Raw genomic sequence first — 17,485 nt, 5'->3', positions numbered from 1 at the left:
TTCAGACACATATTCCCACAAAAAACGGCTAAATATACCTATAAACTAAATTATGAATGCATTAAAGAAAACATTAGCTCAAACAAAAACTTAGCTTACGTTGGTCTTAACAGGTAGCAGTTGGATTCAGCCATGTAAAATGATGCAGACCAGAGGGCAGTGTATCCACCCTAATCAATAAAAGTAAATGCAAACACTTTCAAAATAAACCATTACAACACCACTTTAATTAAAAGAATATTCGGAGCAACAAAATTTCATTCGAATATTTTTTTTCTAATCGAATACTCGAGTTAATCGATTAATCGCTGCAGCACTATTCCCGTTGTTTCATTAATTGCTAGTTGCTAGTATTTGGTAACACTTTATTTGACAGTGGCGCCATAAGACTGTCATTAGGTAATCATAATTATGACATGACACTGTCATGAGCATTAATGAATGCTTATAATAGATGCCATTTAGTGTTATCCGGCAAATTATCTCGCTTTTAAATGGATGTAAAAGATGCAAGATGCACATCAATTAATTAGTGACGTAATTTGACACTTAATGACATCTGTCATAAGCATTCAGTAATTCCCATGATAGTGTCATGTCATCATTATGACGCTCTTATGACGCCGCTGTCGAATAAAGTGTTCCCAATAACCCGGATAAATAAACAAATAAGCCGCACTGGACTATAAACTGCCGGATTCAAAATTAAGGAAAAAAGTAGCGGCTTATAGTCCGAAAATGACAGTATTTAAGAGCAGGAAGACAGAAAAAAAAAATCTCCCAAAGTGCGTAAATGAATACATAGCTTTATTTAAATAAATGCTTTGCCATAACAAAAAAAGACAAAGGTTACAAGAGTACATATAAATTACAAGTTGAATAAATATTACACAGTGATATTCACTTGAATAATTTGACTTTTATTCTTATTTGTCTTTGTCATTCCAAATACTGACCAGTTCAATCCCCCCTTCCTCTAGCCACAAAAACCATTTCAGAACAACAAATTAATGCAAACCAATTAAACTGTGTCATCCTATCCAGAATGCGTTATGTATTCAGAAAAGCCTGTCATTACTGTACTACTAAAGTGTGAATTGTGAGTTAAAAACCGATCAGGATACGCGAGAGTGTTCCTCGCCTCCGGTCATACTGTCTTACTAACTTGTATCTAATGATTTACAGTCCGAGACCCCGCGAAGGGGAAGTGACTAGGCCCTGAATATGCCCACTGTACAAGGTGATCACTTTTAACTATGACACTGCTCCTGGAAAACAACCCCCCCCTCCCACAAAAAATAAAAAAATACTCAAGCTTAATTCATCCCTGTGGAAAAAAACGGCAAAAGAACGTCTGCTGCCACATGTTTATTGTTTCTGCTGTAGTGGAGGTCCCAGGCTGGGTTTTGCAGAGCCCCTGTCAAAAATATTACCCCAAGTAAACCCTTAAAAGGTGAGCACAACAGTACACAACATTGATTTTTTTTTTTTTTTGTATGTGTTTTTGTTATTCTTCCACTGACTTCATGTTACCACCACATCAATATCAATAGTGGGTGTTTGAAAGAAGTGCAAGCTGTGATTATTTTTTCTTTTTTTTTTTCCTTTTTTTTTGAAGTGGTGGTGGGGGATCAGGTGCCGGGAGTGAGGCAGTGCCTGGAAACGTCATATACTCACAATTGGAAGCCATTTTGAACATACTTGAGTCGACCCCCATACAAACATCAATTGCAGGGGGGCCCCTCTCTCTGGCAATAATATACATTGGCATTCACAACAACAAACATGTTTATATGAATCTTAGCTTATCACTTCGGAAACAAAAATGTAACGTTGAACAACCGATCGAGCACTTTGAATTGTTCCTCTCGTTTAACAAGCACCGACTTCTTGACCCCGTGTCCAGTGTCAGTCCTTACGAGGGGCCGTTTGAAATATCACCTGTGATGTCACTGTTGTGTCACTACTGAAACGGGTTGCATAAAGGAAGGCACTGGGGGCAGGGGGCACGTATTCACAGACGGAAAGCTGTTGAAACGACCATGTTTGGATGTGGTTTTCTCATAAGGTTTCGAGAGGTTTCTAGTAATTCTTTGATATTCAAATTCATCATATCTTTTGTCTGAATAAACCGTCAAAAACATTCAATGACTATAGTTCAAAGAAGAAGGGAAAACCACTTGATAAGAGGAACATGGCTCAAAAAATGTGGGCGGCGTTCTTCACTGTAGGCAAATAAAACAGCACAAAGAAAAACGACACCTCACGAAACACAATCCCGAGGAACCGGAAGGGCGCTGACATTTGATTGTGAACCCTCAAAAAGTCAAAAGTGAGTCCGGTCAGGTGGAGATTTTTGTCTGTTTGTTTTCACTTGCCTTTTTCATTTCAACAGGTAAGTCAGCACCCCCGCTTGGCAGTGTCTGTTCAAAATAGGCACAGTTGGCTTTTCAGGCTAACTACGTACATGACCAAAGAGCCACTTACACTAGTGTAACGATCGGCGTCCTTTTTGATGCCTAACGCTCCACGTCAAACATTAATTTACACTGAGAGCGCTCGCCAAGCAGTAATCGTGACAAAAAAAAAATCAAGAGAGAAAAATAAAATGACATTCCTTTTTCGTAATAGGCTCACTCCATTATACAGCAAAGCACGCACTCACACTGTAAACATACACGCGTTCAAGCACACTTTATTATGTGAAGTTACACAAGTCGAAGAAGATTGCTCCTATCTTTTTAAGTGCTCTGACAGAACCACATACCCAAAGAACTGGTGCAGCGTGTCCCTGTTTCGGGTTTCAATCCCGACAAGTGATACTTGGACGTTTCAATTCTGCCAATTGATATGCCCTTGTTTTTTGTCTTCGCAATTATTTACGTCCTGGCGTTCTGACACGACATGGGATTTTTTGTCTTTGTTAACTCATTCACTGGCAGCTAGCAATTTTACAGCATTTTCACAGATTTATAAAAGGCCTAGAGTCTCTTTCGCCGAATGAAAAAAGGTTTTGTTCCTTAATTTTTTTTGTTCTTTAGCAATCAGCATTATAATATGGGATTGTTTCATCAAAATGCCGCCATTTATGCCGCTCTCACCTCTTAATGCAGACTTACAAACACGACTGATAACTGAAATAGCGTACCACACGAAGGCTATTTTTAGACGTCACCATCGTAAACCGGAAGGGGGTCAACAAACAAGCGCGCTCGCATACAACCCATGCCAGTACTGCTTGTTTTCTTTCAAAAAAAGAACATGTCAAGTAAACACCGCTGCTATGGAACTTGTAGAAACGACTCTAGACATCACTAACGTCCACTTATCCAGGATGTTTTCTCCATACGATTCCCGAAGCCAAAAACTCAGAAGAAAAATGTGAACAACGGATCAACTTGTGCGGACGCCAAAAAGACCAGTTTAACGCTAGCAAGGGGAAGCCATTCACCTTCATAAGCAGTAAACATTTTATTAGGGGCCATTGTCCTACTGATGACAAACCCGATCCATTGCCTGCCACAGCCTGGCCTGAAGAGGTAAGTCATTTTGACATAGGTGGGCTCTAGATTTACCTTTTCTATTGTAAAGAAACAACCTTAGTAAGAGGGGAAGTGTAAATAAATTAAAATAATCAAATTTTGTTATTAAAGAAAAATTAAGTGTTTGTTATCTGTCACTGAGTGGCATTTGCGATCGCCACACAAAAATAGCAATATAAATTCTCCCCAAGAATGGTCAGAAATGTAAGTCAACCAGAGGATATAATATATAATAAAGACAGGGCATATGGTGGTAAAAGATAGCTTGTTGAAACAGGAAAATGTCATTGTCAGTGGCGTCAGGCAATGCACACAAGAAAAAGTTGTCGATAAAAAAAGCTACCTCTGGATCAGGTCGGCTCTTTTTCCCCATTTTTTCAGCCCCCGACACTCAAGCCATCTCTTTAACTGAACATTTGTATGTTCTTCCACATCTTTACCAGTGAATTTGGCACCAGGGACATCATTTTCGGAAATAATTTTAGCTCAGTAAACATCTCTTTCGTACACTATTTACATGCATCTAGCATGAAGGACAAACGCGAGATTGACCCCCCTAGCAACAGTTGCTAACGCCATGAATATTAATGAGCAAAGGTGACGTGTTACGTGCGGTACGCTATTTTGCATTGTTGCCATCTGCGAGCAGTTGCACAGTAGTAAGTTTGGTTCCAAATGGGATATTCACAGCTTTTACTCATCTTCCTCTAAAGCAGTGGTTCTTAACCATGCTATAGTTACCGAACCCCACAAGTTTCACAAGTGGATTGACCGAACCCTTCAGAACTAGATAAGCAATTTTTCAAAAATTCTAAACCAATATAGCTAAGCTAGTAAGCTAATACTTTAACAAATTCCCGTTCAAAATTCAAAAAACAGGTCAAACTCTGAGACCATGCTGCCAAATGGTCTGTTGTATTCCCTTATACCAAGTGCAAGTCACCCACTGAGCAAACCAGTTCTCCTCCCATCGTATCGAGGACTAGCAGTTAAAATAAATGGATTAAGCCTGTAAATTGGGAGCAAACCAGTAGGAAAAAACTGTATTTTTTGGACTATAAGTCGCAGGTTTTTTTCATAGTTTGGCTGGGGGTGTGACTTATACTCAGGAGTGACTTATGTGTGAAATTATTAACACATTATGATATCATTTCACATGTTATTTTGGTGTTTAAGAGTGACACTGATGGTTTCGTAAACTTGTTAGCATGTTCTTTATGCTATAGGTATCTGAATAACTTAATAGCTATGGCCACGTTCGCGTTCTGCCTTTGGCAATGTGTGTTCAATTGTATTATTGACTTTTTTTATATTGAAATGCATGCTTTTAGTTTGTGGCGCTTTCACGCACTCGCACTTGTTTACGTGAAGAAGAGCGCTCACACGCCAGAAGAAGACGGACAGCTACGCAGCGTCTATGAAATTGAGCGAGTGGGTGAGCGAGAGGGAGACAAGGCTGCGAACCTACGTTCATTGTTTATGCTTGTAAAATATCTCTATAGAGGCAACGCCTGTGTGTATCATCTTTTCTGTTGTTGTTGTGTGTTTTCCACCCGCGATCGGACACTTAGAGCCAGTTGTGTGGTTGTTTGAACAATGTGCTAATGCTAGAGAACGCATGCTAACCGTTTATGTCATTGCTGCAATAGCACCTAATTATCATTTATTTACGTTGATGCGAACCTGTTTTGGTATCAAGGACGAAATCGATTCAGCAAATTATACGGACGTCCAGCATCGTCATTTGGGAGTTTAGCTTGCTGTATAGCCAGGACCGAGCTGTAGCGTCCTGGTGAGGACAGTATATTCGTATTTTGTTGTCCATGCATCATGTTACATCACACTGTACACTTATTCAGCATGTTGTTCTCTATTGTATTTTTATATTAAATTGCCTTTCAAAAGGACATATCTGTTCAATGTGTTGGATTTTACCAAGTAAATTTCCCCCCAAAATGCGACTTATACTCCGGTGCGACCTATACTGTATATGTTTTTTCCTCTTCGTTGGGCATTTTATGGCTGGTGTGACTTGAGTCGGGCAACTTGTAGTCCGAAAAATACGGTACTTTGCATAGATTTAATCAGCGCACGAAAATAGGGCTCTGCGTCCCTTTTACTTCGCCAAACTCGTTAGACTTACGATCCCAGGTTAAGAACCACTGCTTTAAGGGTAGTAGAAAAAATATTGATGAGTAAACCAATTTTTGGCAGGGACCGGTTGAATTCCAGTTGACAAGAAATAATCGGCATTGTCAGTGAATGAGTTAAATGGTGGCCCAATTATAGATAAGAGTAAATGCAATTTGTTCTCACCAAATACTAAATTGACAACCCAAAATTAATATTTTGTGCGCACAATATATCTATATCATGTTGGAATTATACCGCCTCCATATGTCACGTTCAAGTCTCTGAATTTTTGCAAGTAATTTGTGAATATACATCTGCTGCACTGTCCTTAACCCCCTTAACCCTGCAGCCCGGCCCTCCGAGTAATGAAAATATATGCATGATATGCATTTATTTTTCGTTAATGGACTGCCACTGAACGTGGCTTGTCCAAAGGGTCCTGAGGGGTCCCGGGAGATGCATTCAAGTGATATTTTGGGACACCAGTCTAATTTGAGACGAGTGCTTGATCAACAACAGACAAAAATAATGTACAGGTGTTCTATTCATTTTGCACATTGTTTCTTTCAAAAGAAATCTCAACCCTCCTGTTATGTCGCGGGTCAAATTGACCCATGTTAAGATATTTCGGTACGAAGTGTCTTCTGCTTGACGTAAAATGTGTACTAAATTCAACATTTTTGTTTTTCACTTTTGGGTAATTTCACTCGCCCCTGGGTCAAATTGACCCTGGAACATCGTTGCCGTTCCTGAGAATCAAACCTAACAGGAGGGTTAATAACTCTTGAGGTGAGAGGGGTGCATACACGTGTCGTTCAGAGAGGAAATGTGGGCCGTGGGTCTTGTAGAAGTTAGGATTTGGGGGGCGGGTGGCTTTTGATTGTGGTCCATTTTCTTTGACGTTTACTCATTGTTGTTATTGGTGCTCTCCAGGTCTTTACATTGAATGTCTCCACCGCTGTAATCTGTCCCAGGAAGTTGAACACCGTACTTGTCCACACACCAACAGATACCCCGTTTGCGGCCACGGGAAGGCTTGCACTGTTGAAAACAGGATTTTATTTGAGTAAAAGCAAGATTTTTTGCATGTATTTTATATAAACAAGTTGCAGCCATATAACATATTTTACATATTCACATCGAGTAATCTCATGTCACATCAAACAAAAATCTCACAAAACTGTACAGCTTGACTTAATAAGCTTTACTTTGTATGAAAAAAGCTAATATTTGAGGAATGACCAGGCAACCATTCACTGCTAATTTATGAATACAGACCGAAATTTTCGAACTATAAGACCTACTTTTTCCCTCATTTTGAATACTTCTGCTTAGTGTGGCTTATTTGTTGATTTATTTAGGGTTAAGAGGTAACACTTTATTTGACAGCGGCGTCCTAAGACTGTCATAAGACCGTCATAATTATGACATGACACTGTCATGGGCATTAATGAATGTTTATAGCAGATGTCATTAAGTGCCAAATTTTGTCTTTAACTCCATTTATGTCCTGCTCAGACCTTTTACATCCACTCAAAAGTGAGATAATTTGCCCGTTGACAGTAAAGGACAACTGTCTTAAGGCAAGGCAAGGCAAGGCAAATTTATTTATATAGCACAATTCAACACAAGGCAATTCAAAGTGCTTTACATCACATGAAGATCATAAAAATCACATTTAAATCAACACAACGTAAAAACCAAGAGAAAAGATCGCATTTAATCACAGAATAAAAATAAATAAATAAAAATAAAACAAAAATAAAAATAAAACAAAAACTACTACTAATAATAATAATTGAAATCAGCAATGGAGATAAGCACAAGCATTCAGTAAGGCTCATGACAGTGTCATGTCATAATTATGACGATCTTATGACAGTGTAATGACACCGCTGTCAAATAGTTACCAGTTAATATCTTTGTGGGTAAAAATATTCCATAATACAGCCAGGACAGCTGCGGCTTATAGTCTAGTGCGGCTAATCTATGAACAAATGCCGTTTTCGTGTCAAATTAAGTGGGCGGCGGCTTATAGACAGGTGTGCCTTATAGTCCGAAAATTACTGCACGTCAACTTATGCCTGTTAGCCTTGGCTCAAGGTTTCTCTCATGAAATGACGCCAGGAAGAGTAGCTGTACTAGTTACAGCTAATGGAGATCAATATAAATACAAATACAAAAACCGCTAATTACCTTAATAAATAAATGTTTTGTTGTTGTCAGGTACGGCTTACAATAGTCGTGTTCATGCTCTCGGTTGCAAATAAACTATTGAAAACCCTAAAGAAGTTGACATTGTCCTTATAGACGCTACGATATACAGCAGTTTTCCCATATGATTTTTTAATGTACACCGTATCTGTTAAGAAGACTGAAAATCCTGTACAAAATACAGGTAGTCCCCATTTTACGATAGTTCCGTTCCTGCACTGGCGATGTAACCCGGATTTCCGTTTAGGTTGGAATTAACCCTTTAAATACCTCTAAACACCCCCTAAATTTAAAAAATATATATATAGCCAAAAACATGAATTATACGTCATTGTAATGTCCTTGCCGAGACTTTGGAGCTAAGCCAAAGCTAGACAGCGAGCTAAACTTCGAAATGGCGACGTCAGACGTCCGTGTGGTTTGCTGATTTTATTCAGCGGCTCACGACATCAACACTTGCAGAATGAAACTAAAATAAAATAAAATTCATTCAGTCTCATCTTCAATAACAGAAAATCAAATTTGCGTGTACAAGTAGCTGCTTAAACAGCAATAACAAACGATTAGCAAGTATCAGTTAGCGTCCGCACATCATCAAAAACAATCATATAAACTCGCCCCAAGTACTCGACCACAATTGAAAACGCACAATAAACAGTAGAAAAGGGGTTATAGACAGCAGTCGCCTATGGATGCTTCACAAGCAACAAATGTGCGCACAGGCTTTCACCTCTTCACTCGACTTCCTCATGTGTGTTCCTAGTGCCGTATGTGGAGTGGGAGGGTGTGTAAAAGCTCTCGTGTGCGGAAACACAACCTGCTCTACGCTTCCAGCGCCAAAATAAAAGCATTCATCACAAAACAAAAGTCAACTTAAAAAAAAAAAAAACAACAACAAAAAAAAACGACGACACTCAGACGTCGTAAAGTCGAAATCACCTAAGTCGGGTACTTCATAACCCAGGGACTACCCGTACGGGCAAACTGTACAGGTTAACAATAATGTCAAATATGTTTTTCAACGAACTGGTGTGGACGAGGGTCTCAAGTACGTGTTTGTTTGCTAAAGCAGAGACAAACCCATACAAAAACACACTTATAGCCAAAAAAGCTAAAAAGAAGGGTTATGATTCAAAACCTACACTCCACGTATTATAAGGCATAAAAGATTTTGAACTACTTTACCGAAATTCGATCTTTTTCCATATCAGAATAATGTGGTCAGGAAAAACTATACGAGAAGAACGAGGTACTGAGCATCATTACGAATAACGTGAAAGATGAAAACTCACCTGTTTGCGTTTGAAGAATCCTTTTCTGTCGCAGTTGGGAAGATACAAAGACAGAGCCATTACTCGAGAAGTATCTTTCATTCCCTGAATGATGCCATCCAATTTTCTGCGGCAGGGTCCCTTTTGAGAGGGGAAAGAATAACAAACTGATCATTTCTCCATTTTCCACTTGATTTCTTTGACATTCCTTATTTGATGCTCACAAATTCAGGTTCGTGTTTGTCCATGGACATTGGGGAGTAGTCCATCGAAGAACCCATGGAGCGTTGCTTTCCGAGCTTCCTCCTTATCTCCTTACGCATGGCGTGTACTTTTTTACTGTTGACAATGTCTTTGGTCATGAGCGGAACTTTAGCCGGCTGCAGCTCCTCTGTAATCTCTGTGGCCAAGGGGTCTTCATGTTCGCGTGACTCACGGTCTAAAACCAGACCCCCAACCCAAAATATATGGTTAATTTATGTCACAACTGTCAAACCAATTGAAACCATTCATTCATTCAGAAAGGGATCAAATCACCTCGTAGACAAAAACCAAGCATATTTGACACCTCCCAAAATGTTTACTTTCTTCCTAAACAATTGCTCTCAAAACAGAAATCAACTCCATTTTGTCAGCCTTTTATAGAATATTTTGACCAATTTTAAACCCACAATAGATACATATATTTATATTATATTATATTATATTATTTTATAGATAGATAGATGGATGGATGGATGGATAGATAGATAGATAGATAGATAGATAGATAGATAGATAGATAGATAGATAGATAGATAGATAGATAGATAGATAGATAGATAGATAGATAGATAGATAGATAGATAGATAGATAGATAGATAGATAGATAGATAGATAGATAGATAGATAGATAGATAGATATACGTATGTACAGTATATATATTAGGGCTGTCAAACGATTAACATTTTTAATCGAGTTAATTACAGCTTAAAAATCAATTAATCGTAATGAATCGCAATTCAAGCCATCTATAAAATATGCCATATTTTTCTCTAAATTATTGCTGGAATGGAAAGATAATACACAAGACAGACATATACATTCAACATACTGTGCATAAGTACTGTATTTGTTTATTATAACAATAAGTCAACAAGATGGCATTAACATTATTAACATTCTGTTAAAGCAATCCATGGAGAGAAAGAATTGTAGTTCTTAAAAGATAAATGTTAGTTCAGGTTATAGAAATTTTATATTAAAACCCCTCTTAATGTTTTCGTTTTGATAAAATTTAAAAAATTTTCAATCAAAAAATAAACTAGTAGCTCGCCATTGTTGATGTCAATAATTACACAATGCTTAAACCCATAAAATCAGTCGCACCCAAGCACCAGCAGAGGGCAACAAAACTCCAAAAAACACAAGTAACAAGTGGTCAATGGCACTGTGCTGTCATTTTAATCTGTGCGGGGCATGTGCGTTAATTGCGTCAAATATTTTAACGTGATTAATTTAAAAAATTAATTACAGCCCGTTAACGTGATAATTTGTACAGCCCTAATATATATATATATATATGCTGTATATATACCATCAGTTGACAAGACACCTCCCACAAACATTGCGCCACGCCTTCCCGTTGGGGGCCGACCCAGGCAGAGCGTTTGACTTTCACAGTGATACCGTGATTTGGTTGAGAATTCAAGGTAATAATTTCATTTTTCGCATCACACATGCACTTTGAAATGTTGTGAATCCAATTAAATGAATGGGAAAAAATTAGCCTAACTTTAGCTTGAAATATTTACGTAAAATGAATGCTAACTGCCCGTCTTTTTTTTTTTTTTTTTTTTTTTGCTTTTAACCAAGAATCTACACTGTTTTACATTCATATCTATAGACATTCCACAATTTAAGCATTTATCTGCAAGAATTTTCATCTTAAAAAGCTCTTTGTTTCGTGATGGCCGCCATGTTGGATTAAACAATACTGTAACTTTGGCTTGAGATATTTTCGTAAAATGAACGATAACTGACCATTTTTTGCTTTCAACCAAGAATCAAGACTGTTTTAAGGTCATATCTATAGAAATTCCGCGATGTAAGCATTTATTTGCAAGACTTTTCTACTTAAAAAGCTCTTTGTGACGGCAGCCATGTTGGATTTTGTATCTCTACACAATAGCGGAATTCAACCTAAATAAGTTGTTATTGTGTATAGAAAAATACAAAATTAGCTTTTGTTGAGTTTCTGATGTGAAAATAGAGTGATTTATTAGCTGTTGAAAACTTGCACTAAGTAAAAAAAAAAAAATTAAGTTGCTATTTTGAGCAAAAACTTTTAATTTAAATATTGCGATGGATCCTTAAAAAATTATAGGTGATTATGTGCATCTAGCATAAAACCTGAGAATTTTATAACAATTTTAAGTTTTGTTATACTTGTACAAAAAAATAATCAGGATTTTATTAGGGAACGGCTTTGAATTTTTTGATGTCGCTGCTCATGGAGACTAATATATGCCTAAGGGAGGTGTCTGTTATGGTTTTGAAAATATTTGAATTTGAAGGTTTTGAAAATAGGATACGCATCGGCCCCTGACCCCTGTCAACTGACAGTGAAGTCTATGGTAAAGAATTTGGTTTGTTATAGAATCTACTCAGGTGATGGGCAAATTGCTTACTAAACACATTGAAAAGGGAAGTTTGGACACAAATGCAACAGCAGATGTTCTTTCACTTGTGTTTGTGGAGACGCACAAGCTCAATCAACAGCTGCTGAAGCACAGCTGACACAAGTGTCCCAAAATAAACATTTCTCCGAGAAATCTGCTGTCAAACACACCCATTCATTTCGTTTAAGATAAACATTTGTTCAAACAGCTCATGAGGTGTATGTCTGGATTGTTCCCTAAAGCTGCAGGTGAAAGTATGTTGTGAAAAGAAACAGCACAGATGTCAAAATTGAATTCATGTAAATGTAATGTTGAAATTTTGAGTAACGGACTAAAAGTGCTGTAAAAATGAAAATTATTGTGTTTCATACTTTTGCGTAACAGGTCAAATTGCTATTCCTGCTGAACAAACGTAACTGGAGGGCGACTATGTGGCTTTCCACCATTGACACTTTCAAAGACCATATTCATTCAACCATATGTTTATTATGGTGCATGTAGTTTATAGAGGTGTCAAACTCCAGCGCATCCGAGAGCACCGTGTCAAATATTTTTACTAGCATGCCATTACATAAGTTAGCAAAATATTATACGCAGTGCTTAGCATGCTAACAACACAGACAATCAAAAAGGCACCATTATTACCTGGATAAATTGAGATCACACAAAAATGGCTCATATGAAAGCTAAGACCCTCCCAAATGATGTTGAATGTACAAAAATATATTTGTTTCACTGAAAAATGATTTATAATTTAATGAAGACATAAGGGTCAAATTTTGGCAAGACAAAAGTTTTGTCGCCTACAGAAAGTAGTGTGAAAATTGAACAAAATATGTACTTCAAATAAAAAAATAAGTTCTACAACATAAGCGAATTAAGTAGTGGTGCTGTGAGACCCAAATTTAATATTTTGTATGACTTCCATGGGCTTCGGCCACGATTCATACAATTTATTGATGAAGTCATCAGGTACATCAAAGAAAGCAGTCTTGCATGCCTCCCAAAGTTCATCAACATTTTTGGGTTTCGTCTTCCATGCTTCCTCTTGCATCCTACCCCAGACATGCTCAATGATGTTCATGTCTGGTGACTGGGCTGGCCAGTCCTGGAAGGTCTTAATCTTCTTTGCCTTGAGGAACTTTGAGGTCGAGATTGAAGTACGCGATAGAGCACCATCCCGAATGTGTCCCTTTTTATGGTTAGGAATGTAAGAGGCAGCTAAGATTTGCTGATATTTCAGACTATTTATGTTGCCTTCCACCCTGCTGATCTCTCGCACGCCCCTATACTGGATGTAACTCCAGACCATGATTTTGCCACCACCAAACTTCACTGTTTTCTGAGTGAATCTCAGATCCATGCGGGCTCCAGTAGGTCTCTTGCAATATTTGTGGTATAATTCAATGGAAGATTCATCTGAAAAATCCACCTTTTGCCACTTTTCCAGCGTCCATCCTTTTGACAGGCTGTGGGCCTTGCCAAATGCCAGACGTTTTTTTAATTGTCTGCACCCTGAGCGATAAATAGTCTGAAATATCAACAAATCATAGCTGCCTCTTACATTCCTAACCATAAAAAGGGACAAATTATGCAGCAGGATGGTGCTCCATCGCATACTTGAATCGCTACCTCAGAGTTCCTCAAGGCAAAGAAGATCAAGATCCTTCAAGGACTGGCCAGCCCAGTCATCAGACATGAACATCATTGAGCATGTCTGGGCTAGGATGAAAGAGGAAGCATGGAACACCAAACCCAAGAACGTTGATGAACTCTGGGAGGCATGCAAGACTGCTTTCGTTGATGTTCCTGATGACTTCATCAATAAATTGTATGAATCCTTGCTGAAGCCAATGGAAGTCATACAAAATATTAAATTTGGATCTCACAACACCACTACTTATTTCGCTTATGTTATTATAGGGCTGTCAAAATTATTGCGTTAACGGGCAGTAATTAATTTTTTAAATTAATCACGTTAAAATATTTGATGCATCTAACGCACATGCCCCGCTCAAACAGATTAAAATGACAGCACAGTGTAATGTCGAATTGTTACTTGTGTTTTTTGGTGTTTTGTTGCCCTCTGCTGGTGCTTGGGTGAGACTGATTTTATGGATTACAGCACCATGAAAATTGTGTAATTATTAACATCAACAATGGCAGGCTACTAGTTTATTTTTTGATTGAAAATTTTACAAATTTTATTCAAACGAAAACATTAAGAGGGGTTTTAATATAAAATTTCTATAACTTGTACTAACATTTATCTTTTATGAACTACAAGTCTTTCTATCCATGGATCGTTTTAACTAGGGCTGTCAAAATTATCGCGTTAACGGGCGGTAATTAATTTTTTAAATTAATCACGTTAAAATATTTGAAGTTATTAACGCACAGGGCCCGCTCAGATTAAAATGGCAGAAGTGTAATGTCCGCTTGTTACTTGTTTTTTGTCATTTGGTGCCCTCTGCTGGCACTTGGGTCCAAATGATTTTATGGGTTTGGGGAGTGAGCATGTTGTAATGACATCAACAATGGCGAGCTACTAGTTTATTTTTTGATTGAAAATTTCACAAATTTTAATAAAACGAAAACATCAAGAGGGGTTTTAATACAAAATTTCTCTAACTTGTGCTAACATTTATCCTTTAAGAACTACAAGTCTTTCTGTTCATGGATCGCTTTAAGAGAATGTTAATAATGTTAATAATGTTAATGCCATCTTGTTGATTTATGGTTATAATAAACAAATACAGTAATGGTAAATGGTTCTATACTTATATAGCGCTTTTCCACCTTTCAAGGCGCTCAAAGCGCTTTACACTATCTCGCCATCTACCTACTGGTGACGCAGCACCAGGAGCAACGTGGGGTTCAGTATCCTTATGTACCATATGTTGAATGTATATATCCGTCTTGTGTCTTATCTTTTCATTCCAACAATAATTTACAGAAAAATACGGCATATTTTATAGATAGTTTGAATTGCGATTAATTGCGATTAATTACGATTAATTAATTTTCAAGCTGTAATTAACTCGATTAAAAATTTTAATCGTTTGACAGCCCTAGTTTTAACAGAATGTTAATAATGTTAATGCCATCTTGTTGATTTTTTGTTATAAAAATCAAATACAGTACTTATACTGTATGTTGAATGTATATATCCGTCTTGTGTCTTATCTTTTCATTCCAACAATAATTTACAGAAAAATATGGCATATTTTATAGATGGTTTGAATTGCGATTACTTACGATTAATCAATTTTTAAGCTGTAATTAACTCAATTAAAAATTGTAATCGTTTGACAGCCCTAGTTATGTAACATATTTTTGTATTTGAAGTAGGGGTGCACCGTATCCATTTTTTGAAACCGATACCAATATCGATAACTTCCTGCTCCTGAAGGCCGATACCGATACGATAACCGATAATATATATATATAATTTTTCAATGTATATTCACCTGAGTTTTTGAACACCTGTAGGTCAAAAATACTAGTGGTTGATTTAGCATAGATTTGCCTTTGACCGAACCAGAATTTTCATGATGATATGAACATTATTATAATGAACAAAACAAAGACAGTAAGTAGCATACTGGAAAAGCAAGAGTAGAAACAAACACACACATCCAAATACGACACAGTGCCAAAAATATTATTAATAGGGCCGATAACATATTATGTTATCGGATTTATTGGGATGACGTCATAATTCCAATTATCGGACCGATAATTATCGTGCACCTCTAATTTGAAGTACATTTTTTTGTTCAATTTTCACACTACTTTATGTAGGCGACAAAACTTTTGTCTTGCCAAAATTTGACCTTTATGTCTTTATTAAATGATAAATCTTTTTTCAGTGAAACAAATATATTTTTGTACATTCAACATCATTTGGGAGGGTCTTAGCTTTCATATGAGCCATTTCCGAAACCAATTGAATAATTAAAAGTCAGGTTATTAGCAATTGTTTCTACAAAATGGATATTGATACTTTTGTCAGGCACTGTAGAACCATTCTATAGATTCTGGAAAATGTATACCCTTAACCTAAACCTACTCCTCCTGGTCTTTTGGGTTCAGCTTGTATAAGCCAAGACCCCAACCAGAAGTGCTTTGCAGCCACAAAAAGAAGCCCTCAGCCCCCCTTGGTTTAGTTGTACCACAAGTTGGGTTATTGTGGGGACTTTGCCAGACCTCGACTAGCTAAAGCAATGATGCCAGTGAATGACCCCGGTTATATTTATCTGACAAGGAAACCCGCTGTGGTGCAAAGGGCCAGACGCACTGAACCAAAGAGGAATGTTGGCTGGGGACCGATTGCCCGGCACTGGCGAAATACAGTTTCATCGCGTTTCTTTAGGCAATGCATCGGTGGAGAACGATTGAACAAGTTGCTCGCGAGTTACGACATTCTTTGGTTAGCCTGGCGAAAAGCAACAGGGACACAAGCCACAAGGAAGTGATGTTCAAAGAGCCTGACACAGCTTGAGTGTCTGGAGTCTTTCGCGGGGGCGGGCAGGGGGGCAAGGTGATTACCGGAATTGGGTCTTTGGCTTCTGCACAGCCATCTCTTTGAAATTAATCTCGCAACTCATGACTTGGCAGGCCTTGGGTTTGTGTTTGGATGTGTCCTTGTGTCTCCCTCCCAGACTACAGAGCCATTAGTTGCTAAATATAAATATGTCAAACAAACATTCCCATGTACACCAACCCCCAACTGCTGTTGGAAACATGTATTTACTGTGTTTTTTCTATTTGTATATGTGAAGTCTTTCACCGCACATGGATATGTGACCTAATATTTGGTTGGGAAATATATCAAAACTGCTATTTGGCTAATTCAAAACAGTTTAACCACCCGTTTGGCTGAATTTTATGCTATCACTTATCAAACAAACTCTTTACCAAATAAATCTTTTCTGTGAGCGCAGTCCCTCAATGATCAGTTTCACCTCGTTTTATAAAAAGGGAGGCTTAAAGGGTCCGTGTTAAGCTCCTGATACGCAGCCAAGTACTGGACAGAAGCCAAGTAGGCAAAGTCATGTGCTTCTCTGACCAATTACTCCAGCTCAAAGCCGTGCTACCATCTTCCTCTCCCACTTGAGATTTCATTAGGAAACCGGTAGCTAAAGAAGGGTGCAACTGATAGGGCTCTGTTTAAAAATTAACATCTGCACATAATTATGCTTCTTAAATAAGCCATGTTCCTGACCGCTAATTGTCTTGGCATCAATTGGGTTTTTCTCTTGGCAGGAAAAGCCAAACGATGATAACAAAAAAAATGGATTTTCGCACCTTTTGGTAGAATTCCCGGAAATTGCAAAGTGCTATGTCCTTTAATACAGTCAGGACACAACTCAGTGTCTTAAATGACATCGTTTTGAAGATGCAAGAAAGCACTGACTGGCTGCTGTTTAATCTCAACTGTGGGTAGGATCCGATAATTATAGGGATAAATGAGCCCGAGGGCCCGTGTCATGTAAGGCGTGACTTTAGTAAACTATCTTCCAGTCACTGACTGCCTCTTTAATATTTGAAGGTAAAGCCAGATAAAAGCTGGTGATGGGGATTCACAAAGGAGTTTGGTGGTTTGGAGTGGAGTTTTTAATGTACCGTATTTTTCGGAGAATAAGTCGCAGTTTTTTTTC

General features: G+C 37.9%; 1 protein-coding gene across 1 annotated transcript in view; it reads right to left on the bottom strand.

The window, feature by feature from the left end:
* Window positions 1–790: 790 nt before the first annotated feature.
* The window catches only part of igfbp5b (insulin-like growth factor binding protein 5b), a 35,532-nt gene continuing 18,837 nt past the window's right edge, over window positions 791–17,485 (bottom strand). The window contains exons 2-4 of the mRNA XM_057853040.1: window positions 9,385–9,599; window positions 9,182–9,301; window positions 791–6,716 (exon numbers count right to left, since the gene is read on the bottom strand). Coding sequence (XP_057709023.1) covers window positions 6,579–6,716; window positions 9,182–9,301; window positions 9,385–9,599 — 473 coding nt within the window. The 3' untranslated portion in view covers window positions 791–6,578. The remainder of the gene's footprint in view (window positions 6,717–9,181; window positions 9,302–9,384; window positions 9,600–17,485) is intronic.

This window comes from Corythoichthys intestinalis, chromosome 12, assembly GCF_030265065.1.
Source record: "Corythoichthys intestinalis isolate RoL2023-P3 chromosome 12, ASM3026506v1, whole genome shotgun sequence".
NCBI classification, from domain to species: domain Eukaryota; kingdom Metazoa; phylum Chordata; class Actinopteri; order Syngnathiformes; family Syngnathidae; genus Corythoichthys; species Corythoichthys intestinalis.
This window is presented reverse-complemented; position numbering and strand designations above follow the sequence as displayed.